The following is a 15,958-nucleotide window of genomic DNA, read 5'->3' on the forward strand; positions in this document are numbered from 1 at the left end:
AGGCAAGCAGGAATGGATTCTGCTGGGATGCCCATGAACAGGCAAGAGTGAGAATGGGCTGACCAGTGAGGACGGGAGGGCGGACCGTCACTCGGGCCTGGACGGCTCCACCCGTGACTCACATCTGGCAGAGGCAGACATGACCTCAGCAGCCAGCATGGATGGGACGTTTCAGGTTTTCAAAAAGCAGAGAGATTAGCCATGTTGAGGAGTCAGAATTCATGCCCAACTCTGAAGTGCGTCAAGATACCAGGGATGTCGGCAAAGAGGGTGGCTCTTAGAGTCGGGGTGAAGAAAGCCCAAACTTGGAATCAAACACCTGGGGTTCCGCAGGCAGGCCTGGCCTCTGAAGACAACGGTGAGGGTACGAGACGGCAGCTTCAGCAAGGGCACAGGTGGGCAGCTACTGCAAACACCACATCCAAGATAAGAACGACCACGTTTGAATGCTGACACTGCTTGGCTGGGCTGTGCGTGCGTGCCCCTTTGGAGGGGTGCACAGTGTGGCGCAGTGAGGTGAGCTGTCCCCTGTGCAGCTGGAATCCCAGAGGAACACCAATTCCCTGCTAACACACCTGGGAAAGCAGTGGAACGTGGGTCAAAAAACAGGGCCCCTGCACCCATGGGGCGGGGGGGACCAGGATGGCGTTCCTGGCTCCTGGTTTCAGTCTAGTTAAGGCCTGCCCGTTATGGTAATTTTGGAGTGAACCAGCAAATAGAAGATTCTCTCTCTTTCAAGTAAGCTGAACAAATTATGTGATCTGAAAAGTGGTCCGAGGCTTGGAAATTCTTGGAAACTAAAAGTCAGGAGGTGGGACTGGGGAGGGGGAGACACAGGCCCATGACAACGACGTTCTCTCGTTGCCCAGGGCGGAGAGGCGTCCTGGGGGACAGCTGCTCGAGAGAACCACAGCCCCACGGGCAGGGCCTAATCTCACGACATTCCATCCCCGGGGACTATTCCATGATGTCTCTCTCTCCTGCCAACCGAACAGGGTACAATTTTCTAAAAGCAGAGGAAATTCTTCCCAAGCAAATAAACACTCCAAACAACGTCTCATTCTGCTACCTCCTTGAGTTACATAATTATTACGAAGTCAAGACTTTCTTAGTGCCACATCGAGAAACACCTCTCAGCTCACAGATCCGGCTGCCTCTTCCACTGTGCATAATTTTTAAAAATCTCCTACAAGTCCCAAAACAAAGCAGTTCACAGAACCCAAAGTTAATTGTAATGAAAAAAAAAAAAAAAAAAAAAAACAGTACCACCCCAGCTCCACCGAGAACACACACTCGCCTCACATTTGGTGTGGCAGTCAGGTGCTGCCTGGGACACCCACATCCTGTACTGGAGTGCCTCTGTGCCAGTCCTCAGCGTCGCTTCAGATTCCAGCTTCCTACTAACACACCTGTGACACAACAGGTGAAGGCTCCACTGCCTGCCATGCACGTGGGAAGACTAACTGGGCTCCAGACTCCTGGCTTCAGCTGGGCCAAGGCCTAGCTAGCTGTTGCAGGCTTCTGAGAAGTAGTTCAGAGGATAAAAAAAATCTTTCAAAATAAGATAAACATTCAAAAAAATTTTTTTGAACAAATAACTATCTTTACTTATACCCCAAAGTACTCTGCATACAAAAAGATTGTTGGATTTTTTTTTCCAGGTACTGTTGAGGATAATTTGGACAAGTGTGTATCTTCATGGTTTTGTCCCACTATGTGTAAAGCAGGCCCTACCAATAACTGATAACTGGCATCATTTACCAGCCACCGAGTGGACCTAAGGCAGCACTTCCCTGTCCATCCCTATCCCAGTTCTGGGAAGCCCCGCTTTCAGGAGTATTTGGGGCAAGTGCGACTAGGCCAACTTCGCAGGAACCCCACAGAAATAGCACTAATTAGGGTATCCACACTTCTCCAGGCGAGGCAGCAGGAAGATAAAATATGGCTGAGGGTTCCTTTTAGAACCTGCTGGAAACAGTCACCTCCCGTAATCACTGGATTCTGCTCATTCGTTTCTTGAGTCCAACGGGATAATGTGTGAAAAGCAGTAAACACTTGGTACACCTGTGAACTCAGCAAATCAGTGATGTTTGTAATTGTCAAAAGTCAAGCCAGAGGGTCCGGCACTGTAAAACACAGTAAGCTAGTCCTCCTTCCAGGACACGCAGGGATGTCTTTGCTGGCCTCTTGTACTCTCGTGGCTAGCAAGCTTGCTAGTAGCAACGCAGAACTTCCCATAATCTCACAGGTACTCTCGCCCCACTGACTCACTGACCCCTCGCACAGCAAAATGTTGGAGGAGATGGAAACGACCTTTGGAGAGATTCCACGAGGCCCTGGTTGGTATTCACCTGCAGACTCTGCCAGAAGAGCAAAGAACCCAAGACCAAACGCAAATGCGTGTGGGGAGAAGTCTGACAAGGGTGATGGGGTCCAGCCTTGGGGAAGGTTCGCGGCCCTGGCAAGGAGATCGCCCTTCTTCCTATCTCAGGCTACAACCTCCTAAGGCTCAACCAGGAGCGCTCGCTGTCTGGCTCCTGCGTTCAGATATGCATGTTACGTTTTCCTTCCAGGTACGAAACTGTTGTCTTAAGTTCTTCTGAATACTAAGGTACAATTGGTACTCTGCAGATTTTGCTAGGATTTAAGACTGAAGATTGACACGCACGGCACACCCAGCTCCGATTTTCAGATGCCACGCCCCGGGGACGTACTCTGAAGAAAAATAAAGGTGGCAAGATAAATAATGTCTAGACCCGAGAAAGATGGGACCGTTCCAAAGTTATGAGGCAAGAAAACGAGCGGCCATAAAACTCGGTGTTTGTTCAGTGCCATGCCTACTCGACTTGTAGGAGACCAGGTGGTGTCATCATTTTTATAACTTCTAAGAGTGGTGTTATTTGGAAACATGAAGGGCATAATCGGTGTATGCCTAACCCACCTTTCCAAGACCGGGATACCCGGCAGCTCTCATCATTTCTATGCCATGTGCTCCAAAATGCAGAGGGACAACCCAGCACTTTAGAGGAAGCCAAGCACCGTCCTGCCTCTTGCTGAGAGTTCGGCTTCATTCGCTTGACGTGAGTTTCACACGGCAACCCCTGACGGCCATGCAAATGCAAGCTGTCTACAACTCCAAGTAATCAATGCAAATTGTAAAAGTCAGGTTTTTTTTTTATTTAATACATTCTAATCAAATAGTAACAGCAGTAAATAAACACTTAAAAAAAAAAAAAACACAGGCAGGTATCCCCCCCCCCCCAATATCTGGAAGAAAATTATGTCAAAGTATTCTACATGGTAGAAGGGAGACAACTGCTGATGTCCGTGAATAGACAGTTCAGGACAACGTGGAAATTTCTAGAGCCATTTTCAAAAAAGTCAATGGCGACGGGTCAGGATACAGCTATCTCGGGGGGAGGGGGGTCATCTGTTTACGTCAACATTGGGTTTTGTTAACAAGGGTTGAGTTGCACCTGTTGAAGCAGGACATTCTTGTCTTTAGCCTTAGAGGAAAAGAGGAAGTCTTTTCCATGTGCACCAGTTTGAAGTATTTCTTAAATAAGGCTCCCTTAAGATGGATTACTACAGTACTCATTCAAAGGAGAGAGTTCATATATGTAGTAAAAAGACAAATGCAGGATTTCATGGTCTTTTTTTTTTTTTGGTTTTTTTTTTTTTTTGGCTGATTTAGTTAATTGCATAAAAATGAGGGGTGAATACTCACGAGCACAATCCATTTCACAAAACTCCTGGGTACATCAGAAAGCCAAACAGAGAATGTCCTAGGACGCACTCAGCCCACCGGGCAGGGACCGAGCCCAGCCTGGGTCGGCCCGGTTCCTCACTCAGAACTCCTGCCCTCTAACGGGCTGAGGCCCCAGGACCTCCCGGAAGGGAACCTCAGAGGGGCCAGTCTCTGCCCAGGGACCCTCTGGCCTTCTGCTGGGATATTTTGGCTCTCCGTTCCAGAGGATCAACTGGTCTTGGTAAGCCTCAGGCAGGGAAGCAGCACACAGGTGAATGGATCCGGAGGGGTGCGGTCGGGGAAGGACCTTAAATAACCTAGCTACCTCTTCACGTGTTTAAATTAGCTCGACGTCAGCGGTTCTTAAAGACAAACTCCCGTGTGGTTATGCAGAGCACACACTCAAGTGTGGTTCTCTTTTTACACAGCTGCACTCGGAGACACTCTACATGAGGCATGGTTTTAGAAAAAAAAAAAAAAGAGAGAGAGAGAGAAACACTTACACCTGGAATTTATATTCTTCCAAGTAATCTTTTAGTCTGGTGGGTAAAGGCAGTCCCCAGATGGTGCCGGTGCATTTGTTAATGGCCAGTCGGCAGAGATGCTGCAGGGGCGGTGCTGCCGTGTAGAGCGGCCTGGTCAGGTAAAGGTGCACCGTGCCGTTGCGGGGTGCTTCGGGGCCCGTTCGCTTATCCTTGCACATCTGCACATAATGGTCGATCAGATGGACCACGCTGTCAAACTGTTTGAGCTTGGATTTGACACAGATGATGGAGTCCAATCGGAACTTCCCATCTTGGTATTCGATTCTCAGGTTGGTGGGTCCCGCTGATGTCTTAACCGATATGGTTAGTAGGTAGTCTGAATGCGAACTGTCTCGAATCAAGAAAGTTCCCTCTGGAGCCTCTTTTAATTTCTCTTTGGCTTCATTAACAGTCATACTCCCCCAGTACCATCCTGGGTTTTTGTTTTTTTGTGGTTTTTTTTTGCCCAAAAGGAAAAAGAAAAGAGAGTAGAACAGTTATTACAGGGGTCTTTAGAATAGAGCAATGATTTTTTTTTTCTAGCTCTTAAGAAAAAAAAAAAAAAAGGCGGACGTTGGCGTTTACCGCGAATGCTTCTGGCTAGAAGGTAATGAAAACGAGTCCATTTTACTTTGCACACTGTAAGCCAATGGAACTCTCAGGGTGCTGCCTTAAAAGCTGAGCTCTGTGGGCTCCGCATGTCAAGGTTATCTAACAAGCCGAAAACACAGGTCCGCAGTCTCACAAACAGCATTTCAGTGTGCGATGCTTTCAGTGCCAGCTGGTGAAACAGATTTAAGTTGGCGGGGGATAAGTCATGCCTCTAAAAAGAACACCCCCCCCCAACTCCAGTCATCTCCCACGGAGTAGTAAACCAACTCCTGGGGGGCCAAGGCCCCAGGAAGACTTGCTCCCCTAGATTTGGAACACACAGCTCTGGGACAATAGCTCCTGTGTGCTGCCAGCTTCGATTACAGCTACTTTTATCAGTCGCTGAGAAATGGGAAGCCTCAGTTGATAATTAGAGCCGCAAATTTAGCAACCTTCGATGAACTTCTCCCAGACTTCACCGGAGTTCAAATCCAGGCACAGCCATCAGTCTGCTGTTCGATCTCTCTGCCTCATTCCCCCTACCCGCTCAGCCTGTTTCCAAAGGCATTCTTCATTGACAAGTTGGAACAGTGGACACCACACACACACCACTACCCTTCCATCCCCCAAGTTACCAAACATTTGCAATGGGCCAGTGCTCCCAGCTCGGGCAGCACCCCTGGCCGGCTCAGAAAGACCCAGGAATATCCCTCCCTCTACCGAAACTTCCACATTGCCTAAGCTTTCGGATCCTGACTTCCAGCGTCCGAGCCAACTGGCCAAACAGTTTCATTTAAAACAATCTTCCCTTCTTTCAGATATGCCGAGGGACGAGGACTAGAGCGCTGCCCCTGGAGGTCGCACCAGATGGGGGCTTCATTGCCGTGCACCTAGGCAGCCACCCTCCCTGCAACTCGATCCGTTCCCACACTTGGCCACGAAGTGCAAGGTTAAGGGGCTGCTGCGGGAGCGAGACAAGGCAGAGGCTGCGACGAGCCCCTGCACTCCATCCAATGGGAGGCGCAGGGCGCTCTTTCTCCCTCACCGGCGCCGCGGAAAACAGCAAACGGTCCCAGCGCGCTCCAAGGCTATTACCAAGGTGCCCTTTGCGCGCTGACATTCCCGAGTACCCTGGGAACTAGTTTCCTTTCGTATTCCCTAGAATCTTGGGGCCCCGCGCGCGAGCATCCTCGCCGAGATCCCCAGCCCCGGGGCAGGGATCGGCAGCTTAAGGGTCTCTCCCACTGCCATCAGGTGTCACTCGCAGCCGGCGCTTCCTCCCTGGCGGCCCCAGCCGCGCCGTTAGGGAGGCAGCCCCTCCCGCCCGCGTCGCAGCCGCCGGTTCCCTACCTGTCTGGCTGAGCTCGCGCAGAGCCTTCGCCAGGCGCGCAGCCTCCGGGGACGGCTCCTCCACGGGTGCCGCGGTCTCCCACTGGCTCCGCGTCCCTTCCGCGCCATTCCCGGAGGGCTCGAGGCACCGCAGGGTCATGGGAGAACGGTCACCGCGGCAAGGGCAGGTGGCCGCCCGAACTGGGGTCCGAGAGAGGTTTGCGTCCTTCTTGGTACTCAGTGGGAGCTCCAAAACCACTTCCCGCCCGGAGTCCGAAGCAATGGGGGAGGGGGAGGCGCACTGTCGGTTCGGTGTCGCCAGGTCCCGGCACACGGCTGGCACTGTCGCCTGCACACGCGCCCAGCCACAGATCGCCTGCAAAGAGAAAGGGAGGGGGCGGTCAATGCGAGCTGGACCCCTGCGGCTGGGGAGGAGGTGGGGAAGCAGAGACCTGGAAAATCCCGGGGACTCCTCCGCCCCTAGGCTGCGGCACCATTTAACCCCAAGCATCCAGCTACCGCCCCGACCCAGCTCTAGAGAAAAAGAATGTGAGAGCGCGGGGCTTCCAGACCCAAAAGTTGGCCAGAGAGGCACAGTGGGAGGCAGGATGAGGTGTCTTCCCGCCCAGGCTGCTCGCTCAAATCATACCCAGGCCAGCGCGAAAGAGCAGCCACCTGCGGGACCAGGGAGAACAGGTCCTTGTCAAGGACAGAAAGCAAATTTTTGAAAAAGCACCAGAGAGATCGCCGAACTGGCGCTCCCATCCCACAGTCTGCGCAGCCAAGAGGGCGCTCGGAGCAAGCACCCTACACAAGCCTGGTTCCACGCCCTACCGCGCCAAAGGACTCCCGGGGCCTGAGCTGCCAGCCCGGGGTGCAGAGGCGCACGAGCCGCCGCATCCCCGCCCCGGAGACTGCCTCGCTGCCCTCCCTCCCCCGCTTCCCGGCGCCCGCTCGGAGCACGGCTGGGGGGAGGGGGCGCCCCGGCGGCCGCGCGCACGGACCTAGACGGCGGCAGAGTCGGCTGCCGCTTGCGGCCGCCGCGGGCGCTGTCGAGGAATCGGCCCGAGCGCACGGCCGCCGCCGGAGCTCGGAGCCCAGAGGCCGGGACCGAGCCGGCGGCAGCGAGCGAGGCGGGACGCGCCAAGAACCAACGCCGAGCGCTTACCTCGGCCGCGGCCGCCGCCGCCGCCTCCGCACCAGGCAGTCTCCGGAGCGGACATGGGGCGGGGGGGAGGGAGCCGGGAGGGGCCCGGGCCAGGAAGGGAGGGGGGGCTTCTGCCCGAGGGTCCCCTGCCGACGTTTAATTTGGGAAACGAGGTAGCGGGGGGGTGGGGGGGAGGGATGCGACCAGCCCCGCGCGTTGCGGCGGCGGCCGGACTTCTGTGCGCAGGGGGCGGACAGAAATCTCAGCGCACACTGCCTAGACTGTCCCTCCCGCCCCGCCCGCAACACCCGTTGGGGCACGGACGACACCCCCCCCGTCTCCCCCGGGGCCCCCCGCTCCGGGGCAGCTGCCGGCGTTCCTCTGGCTGCGACCGAGGAGGTGGGAAGGAGAGAGGGAGGGAGGGATGGGGGAGGAGACAGGCTGGTGGGGAGGAGCAGGAGATCAGGTTATTAGGGTTATTAATTTAGGTGGCAGTTTGGGGGGCGGGGGAGAGGACAACTCCGGCGACTTCCCGACGCCGACTAGGACCGGGAGAAAGCAGGCAGGAGCGCCGGGCTGCGGGGCGGTGCCGCGGCTCCAACTCTCCTAGGACGCTCCCACTGCGGAAGCCCAGGCCGCCCGTCGCTCCCCCGCGCACCCGGCCGCGCCCGGCCGCCCTCCCCAGCGACTCTGCTCGGGGCGGAGCCCTCGGGGCGGGGGTCCCCCCACCCCAACCGCCAACACCCCAGGGCTCCCTCTCCGCGCCCCGCCGGTACCTGCCGCGGGCGCTGGGGATCCTGAGGCTGTGCGCCCGGAGCCCCGGCGCGCACCGTCCGCGGCCCGCGCAGCGCCGGTGGCTGCGGCCGAGGAGGTTCATGCTTCGAGGGGAGGCAGCCCGAGGCCGGGGCCGAGCCGCGGCGGCAGCGGCGCTGAGACTTGGCAAGAGTTAAACGCCTGTGCCCGGAGCGCAGCGCGCGCGCGACTTGCCAGCCCGGCGCCTCCCTCGCCGCCCGCCCCTCCCCCGGCGCGCGCGCCCCGCGCCCCGCCCGCCGCCCGCCGCCCAGGCCGCTTTCCAGGAACTTTCCAGGAATCCGCCTCACGTGACCGCAGCCCCCGCCGCCGCTTTAAAGAGGCTCCGGCGCAAATGCGCAGGCTTCAAGGCACCGCGGCTGCGAGCGCTCCGACGCGGTTTAGGGCAGTGTGGACGCCTGGGGACCACGCCCTCCTCTGACCCCGCAGCCTGGGGTGATCCGGGGTGGGGTGGCGGGGCGGGGGGGAGAGGGAGGTGTCCCGGCCACCCCCAACCCCGAGCGGCCTTCCGAGCCCGTCCCAGCACCCCACCCCCACGGCAGCCCCGGGCGGCCACTGCGAGGCGCGGGGGAGACCCCCGCTCTCTAGCCTCTGTGCCCCTCGGGGTCGCCCAGCCCCCGGCTGCCGCACTTGGGTGCGGGGCAGCATGCGGGTCCTCGGGACCCGGCCCCCTCTCGCTCTTTAACACAACAGCGTTGGAAAACGGGGCAAGCCCCTCGCCAGCCCCGGGGCCCGACGGGAGCGGGCCTGACGAGGTCCCTCCACCCCGGCTCGGGTCCTGGAAGGCAGCGGCGGGCGGAGAGCGGCGCCTCCTTAAGCCGCGTGCTCGCAGTGCCCTCCCCCTGGCGCGGCCGCTCGCGGGCTCCCGCAGCCCTGGTGCCCGGCTCCGCCCTGACTCCTCGTCGCAGCTCGGCCGCCACCTTCCCAAGGCGGCCCGGGGGGCTCACCTGCGCCCGTGGCGGGAGGAGACGCCCTTCACCTGCGCGCCCGGGAGGTGCCCGGTGGCGGCCCTCGCTCGGCGCGCGCACGGACCGCCGGAGCGCTCGTCCCGGGTTCCCTGCAGGGCTGGCTCGTGCGGCCGGAAAAAAAAAAAAATCGGAAGGATCCCACCGCCTCCTCCCTCCCCGAGACCCTCACCTCCCGCCCACCCCGTTGGAGGCCACCTGGTTTTAATGGAAACACGTCTCCCTGCTAGCGCTCCCTCCCCCCGAAATGTGACCTACTTTAAATGTGACCTACTTTTTAAAAAAAACCACCAGCACTCACGGGAAAACCGGATCCAACATTTCGATAACCATTTTTTTTTTCTCTGAAATACTGTTCCATTGCATCACAGTTCGAAAGCTTTGAAAGGTCAAGGGCCGCTTCTAGTTGAATCGGAGACTGGGGAAGTTGGGCAAGGAAGACGAGGAGGCGGCGTGGCTGCCGCTCCCTCTGCCGGCCGCGGGAGGAAGCGTGGACCGCCTGTGGTTTTTCTCAATGATTTTCCTGCTTTTGAGTAAATAGCTACGCGAAAGGATCGGCTCGGGGAAGGGAGCATTTCCCAGCCAAGAAAAGGCGTTGTCCACGACACAGACCCCTGTACGGAGAATCCCGGTTGCACAGAGAGGAGCTAACTGAAGCCCTTTTAAATGTCCTCCACAAAGTGTTTGAACACTTTTGCACAACCCATTTATGTTTTTCACACACACACCACCTTCCCTCTAAGTGCTGGATTCGGATTCTCAATGGGGCAGTGGATGGTGAATGAACCAATCAGACTCCGCGTGGAGTGTGTGCGCACAGAACGTTAGGAGGCACACCTCTGCTGGTGCTTGCTGCGCTCAAGATTATTCTTCAGTGATAGAGAATCACTGCGTACCCACTCATCTGACGTTCAGATGAGAAGATCTTCTGAAAAGCTATCCACACACGAGCCAAGCTTACTTTCTGTTTAATTGTTGAACCCTTCCTTATAGAATAAACACTTGCCTCCCCACGACCTTTGCACATGCTGTTGTTTCCAGCCAGTGTGCCCTGGCCCAGGGCTGGCTGGCTCTCATCCTTCAAGTCCTTAGCTCAAGGTCACCTTCACAGAGCACCTGCGTTTGTAGACCCTACAGTAAATGCAAAGCCATGGGGGGGGGGACGGGGGACGAAACTTGGTACCAAAGCAGCATTCTCAGCTTTTCTTTCTGAAATGTTTCTCAGCAAAACCTAGCATTTTGCTTCCTCAATAAAACACATTTGGGAGCCACAGAAGAAAATGTGCATGGGATCATGTTCAGTGGGGGGTGGGAGGTGGACGACAGCATATGAAATTGTAGCTATGCTGTGATTGCAGTGTTATAGATTGATCCATGCACATGGGTCAACCCAGAAGGGATTGTGGAAAAACGAAAGCAGCTGTTTTCAGGATGATACGATATGGGTGGATTTTTATACGTAACTTGCCTTTTTAATACTACTCCAATATATATTTTTGTTGATCATCGTTTTTCCCAAAACTGCATGTGGGATACATATGAATGCATACAGTACTCAGAGTGGGGCATGATTTTTTTAAGAGCTTATAACATAGGACTACTCTCCTGAACTCCAACTCCAGTATCATCTTTCAGACAGCTAATAGTTTAGTTTTGTTTTTAATGTTATAGTACTTAACAGCCAGATAGAGAGAGCTCTCCTCTGCTGGTTCACCCGCCAGATGCCTGCAGACGTCAGGGCAGTCCGAAACAGAAGCCCCCGTCTCCCACACGGGTGGCAAGGACCCAAGGACTTGAACCTCCCTTACTCTCTCCCGGTGTACGTCAGCAGGGAGGCAGACTCGGAAGTGGGGTCACTACTTCAATACGGAGTGTAGGCGTCTACACTGGCAGCGAGATGGCTAGACCCAAGGCCCATCCCAGACCTCTCAAACAGACCACCATTGCGGGACGTGACGGCCCTGCTCCCTTACAACAAAGCAAAAGCTACTTCCACACTCTCCCATGTTCTGAAAATGTGAGCTTGGCTGTCAGTTGGCTCGACGCTTGAAGCCTAAGTAAGACCCATTGTTCATTGCTGTGTCTTGCACACCCCGTGTCTCACCTGTAGGCTACTCACTTGGCCGATTTTCCAACAAGCTCAGAATGGAAGGCCTGTCCCATGGCCCCTGCACTCCAGGCCAGCTTCTGCCTGGCGGACTGCAGCAGCCTCCTCCATGGGCGCCTTGTCCCTGTGCAGCATCCCGCATGGTAATGAGAGGGACTGACTACGAAGTGCCCTGCTCCAACATGCATGACCGCATGCCCCCACGGAAAACACAGAACCCTAAAAGCTGACAATAATTCCTCATGCTTTGTTTCTTGGTCACTCTCCCCAACTGTCTCTTCTTTCTAGAACATACTGACCTTGTTCCTTCCTCAGGATCCTCATGTGTGCTGTTTACCTCTCATGCTCTTCTTTCAGATATCCGCCTGACGCAGCCCCTCACATCTTTATTGTCCCTTGTTAGCGAGACCTTGCCTGGTTGCCCCAATCACTACTGACCCTTCTTTGCCCACATTTCTTTCCCTCCATACTCTAGCTTTTCCTCACACTAATCACCAACATGGTCTGTTCTTCGTCTGTTCGATGGGGCATCTTTCTCCTCCCACAGTCTGTGAGCTTTCTGCATTTCTCCTTGCACTGTCACAGCTGTACTTCAGTGTCTCCCACAGGTCCCAGCACATAGTAGGCGATCAACATAATTGTCGAATGACTGAATGAAATGAATGCATCAGAGTGACGAACTGCCCAAGTAGGAATCCTTATTCATGCACTACTTGCTACACATGTGATCATTTAGTCTCACATGGAGATCATAACTGCACTTAACTTTATTATTTTTTATAATTATAAAGATTTTTAATTTTGATTGCTAAGTCAAGTATACAGAGAGGAGGAGAGACAGAGAGGAAGATTTTCCATCTGTTGATTCACACCCTAAGTAGCCACAATGGCCAGAGCTGAGCCAATCCAAAGCCAGGAGCCAGGAACTCTTCCGGGTCTCCCATATGGGTGCAGGGTCCCAAGGCTTTGGGCCGTCCTCCACTGCTTTCCCAGGCCACAAGCAGGGAGCTGGATGGGAAGTGGGGCTGCAGTGACTAGAACCAGCATCCATACGGGATCTCGGCGTGTGCAAGGGGAGGACGTCAGCCGCTAGGCTACCATGCTGGCCCAGCTGCACTTACTTTAAAGGACTATTAGAAAGTTATAAAAGGTGCTTTGGCACCTAGCAAATTAATAAATAAATAAATATTAGCTGTTGTTTTAGCCATCATCCTTCTACACCCCGTGAATTTGGGTGTTTTGCTCTATGTGACATTCATTTGCTTATGTGACATTCTGTGGTTGCCCCCCTACTTCCCTCCTGTGGCTGCGTGAGAACCTCATGTAGTTGGTTTCCAGAGTCCCCCACCCCTTCAGCTTTGAGGTTCACAGGTGTTCCTGGACTTCTGGGTGCATCGTCTGTTCTGCTCAGGGCAGTTTTCAGAAAGCTTGTGCTGAGTAATTGCCAAGACTTGAACATCCCCTCTGGGTGCCCGAGCAGCCCAGGACATTACTGGTTTTGCAGTACAGATGTTCTGATACTGTCAAGGGCTCTGCACTGAGTGCCTGCCTAGTTTGCCAAGAGAGCTTTTTGGGTTTTATGGGGGGGGGGGGGCAATGGAATGCTTTTTGGAATCTGCCACATGTAGGGGCAGAGGGAATGCTCTGGAGTGTCCATTCTTCCTACCTTTTGGAAACTGCCATCATGCATGTACTGCACCATGACACAGCTCACTCAGGACTCCCTGTGATCTGGGGACACCGGGCTGGCCAACAGGAACACCCTCATGCCCTGGCACCCACAGGCACCACAGACCCAGCAGAGCCAGCCACACTGCAGGCTTTGATGGAAATGCTGCTGATGAAGCACTCTATACCGAATGACCCTGGAAGTCGACTTTTCCACCACTTGGAGCTCCTTCTGGCCCCAAGCTGCACCAGAACTCAGAAAAGGAAAGACTCAGAGGCCTGCAGATCTCAAGCTGGAGAGGAGCCCTGCAGGCTATCCCCTGGTTCAAGCTCACCCTTCTAGATTCCTATCTGGCCCTGCAGGCATTGGTATGCACACTGCACCCCAGACTTTCTCTACAGGAAAAGTATTCTGAAGGCACAGATTTTGGGCATTAATTAGCAACCCAAAGCCTACCTGTGAGTGCCCCAGGGGCTTACTGACCACAGGGCAAACCCTTGCTCTCAGGGAAGAACAGATGATCTCCAGTGCTCCTGGGAGATCCAGGGCATCGCAGGCGCTGTTAGGCAGCCTTTTGTCAGAGGGTGGCTGATCATGAGGCTTTGGTGCCAGGAAGGGCACTGCTTCACCAGGGCAGAAATCTTGCCTTTATCTGCTTCCTCCTCCCCTACAGTCCCCTGCCCCTTTGGCCTCCTTGTTTCTCCAAGCCACCGCACCTGCCTTGGGCTGTGTGCTCATTTTACGTGAAGCACCCTGTCCCCAGTATTCTCAGGGTGTTGCTCCCTCATTTCATTCAGGGCTCTGCACTGAGAACTCCTCCCTCTTTATGTAAAATGCCAGTTCCTGTCAGTGACTGTGGCTTCCCCTGCTTTATCTTTTGTTCTGTGCTTACCACTACCTGATGTTGTGACAGCTGTTTATTTGTAATTTGTTCATGAGCTCTTTCTCACTGTAATATAAACAAGCGCTTTATTGTATTCTCAGCTATCTCCCTGGGTGCCCAGAGCAAACCCTGGGCTATGGAAGACACCTGATGTAAAGTTATTGAATAAACAAACACCTTTGATGCATCTATAGGTGGGAAAACGGAAACACTTTTTGTCACTTTCCTTCCAGCCTGGGCCCCTTTTGACATTTCCATCTCATCCTGCATAGATGCACTTCTCAGCATGTTCTCTGGCTTCCTTGCATATTTGGTTTGCTGTAAAGGAGAGCTGGGCGCTCTGAGTCCCTCCTCCATCTCCTTGGGCTTGAGCTCAGTACCTAGCAGAGAGCACATATGGGTCACCAGTGCTGCCAGCAGACACCTGTATGAGTTCCAGGCCTAGTGGACACAAACAGCTCAGCCTCTTTATCAGTCTGCTGATAGAGACACCATCAACAGATCATTCTAACAGAGTATGAAGTACCATGGGGGGGAATTATGCTAATGGCTTTGAACATAGCTGGAAAATGTCACTCAACCACCCTGGGGGGCGCCCAGAAAAAGGGGGCATTTGGTGGAGCCCATTAATTCCTCCAGATTTTTGTCTTCTCTTCAGTGACATAAAGAATTTGGATTGGGGCCAGCACAGTGGCTCAATTGGCTAATCCTCTACCTGCAAATGCCATTATCTCATTTTGGTGCTGGTTCACCTCCTGGCTGCTCCACTTTCCATGCAACTCCCTGCTTGTGGCCTGGGAAAGCAGAGGAGGATGGTCCAAAGCCTTGCTCACCCTCCTCCAACCCCCAACCCCACCCCAGCCCTTATGTAGGAAACCTGGAGGAACTTCCTGGCTCCTGGCTTCAGATTCACTCAGCTCCAGTCATTGTGGCTATTTGGAAAGTGAACCAGCAGATGGAAGATCTTTTTCTTTGCCTCTCCTTCTCTGTAAAAATGCTTTTCCAATAAAAATAAATCTTTAAAAAATATTTGGACTGGGCAAGCTATGATGACGTTTCTGCTTCGTTGGAATCTCCCTCCAAAGAGCAGTTGGCCGGTGGTGTTATTAGCCCAAAGCCTGGGTGGCTTCTAGGTGTGTTTGACTTTCCGGGGAAGTTCACAGAGGTCAAGGCCTGGTATGATGATGTGGTAAGCAGAGCAGGCAGAAGAAAAGCCCATTAGTAAACAACAGATACCACTCCTGGCTTAGTCATGGAATTCTGAGAAGCAACAGCACCCAGTGAACCAAGCTGTGCACTGGCAACCATGGCTGAGACTAAGTTTAGCCAAGTGCTACAAATAGGAGCTGGCTCTTTAAACCACAGGACGGCACCCATTCACATGCCATGTGGCCCTTTGCTGCTTTGCTGGCACGTTAGAATGGGAATTAGAATGATCGTATGCCATCATAAAGAAAGCAATATAGCAGCATCCGTTTGCTTTTATGTGGTGGTTTAATCTCTTCACCAATGTAAGATAGCCTCCAGCTGATGTTGTTCTTCTAACAACATTTTGATGATAGAAATGTAAACCTTTACCAAAAAAAAAAAAAAAGGTACATGTAACTAAAATTAAACTAAGGCACCTACAGTAGGTTATTGTGTGCTTAGAGACAAACTGCCATTAAGAAAACAGTGCAGGGGTTAAGGTGCACAGAGGTAACATTTTCAGTGGGAAAGTAGCTCCTCCGGAGGGTAAGCTGCTTCTAAAACAGGTCATTCACATCACTGTGAGTGCTATTCCACCTAGTGTGACTGCAATATTCTCAAAGGTTGTTTACCATATTGGGACATAGGTCATGGGCGAAGAATTGAAAAGGAACACATCCTGTGCTGTTTTAAAATCCTCCCAACCAAAACACTGTTACAGTTCAGCACATGCCAGCAATTCTAAGATAAACACTAAGGCCTTCCATCTTAGAAACTATGTTGAAAGATGGGCACGGCATGGTAGCCTCGTGGCTAAAGTCCTCGCCTAGCATTGGCCAACATCCCATATGGAGTGGCCTGGGAAAGCAGTCGAGGATGGCCCAAAGACTTGGGACCCTGCACCCACGCAGGAAACCCAGAAGAGGCTCCAGGTTCCTGGCATCAGATCAGCTCAGCTCCAGCTATTGTGGTTGCTTGGGGATGGAATACCGGATGG

At 53.9% G+C, this 15,958-nt stretch overlaps 1 protein-coding gene across 1 annotated transcript; it reads right to left on the bottom strand.

The window, feature by feature from the left end:
* Positions 1-3,515: 3,515 nt before the first annotated feature.
* On the bottom strand, positions 3,516-8,330 carry SOCS2 (suppressor of cytokine signaling 2). Its single transcript, XM_040980833.1, has 3 exons — positions 8,116-8,330; positions 6,214-6,568; positions 3,516-4,705 (listed from the first exon to the last, which is right to left on the bottom strand). Exons 2-3 carry the CDS (start codon positions 6,350-6,352, stop codon positions 4,248-4,250), a joined length of 597 nt encoding a protein of 198 aa, XP_040836767.1. The 5' UTR covers positions 6,353-6,568; positions 8,116-8,330; the 3' UTR covers positions 3,516-4,247.
* Positions 8,331-15,958: the final 7,628 nt, after the last annotated feature.

This window comes from Ochotona curzoniae, unplaced genomic scaffold (assembly GCF_017591425.1).
Source record: "Ochotona curzoniae isolate NIBS_2020 unplaced genomic scaffold, NIBS_Ocur_1.0 contig_1014, whole genome shotgun sequence".
Lineage (NCBI taxonomy): Eukaryota > Metazoa > Chordata > Mammalia > Lagomorpha > Ochotonidae > Ochotona > Ochotona curzoniae.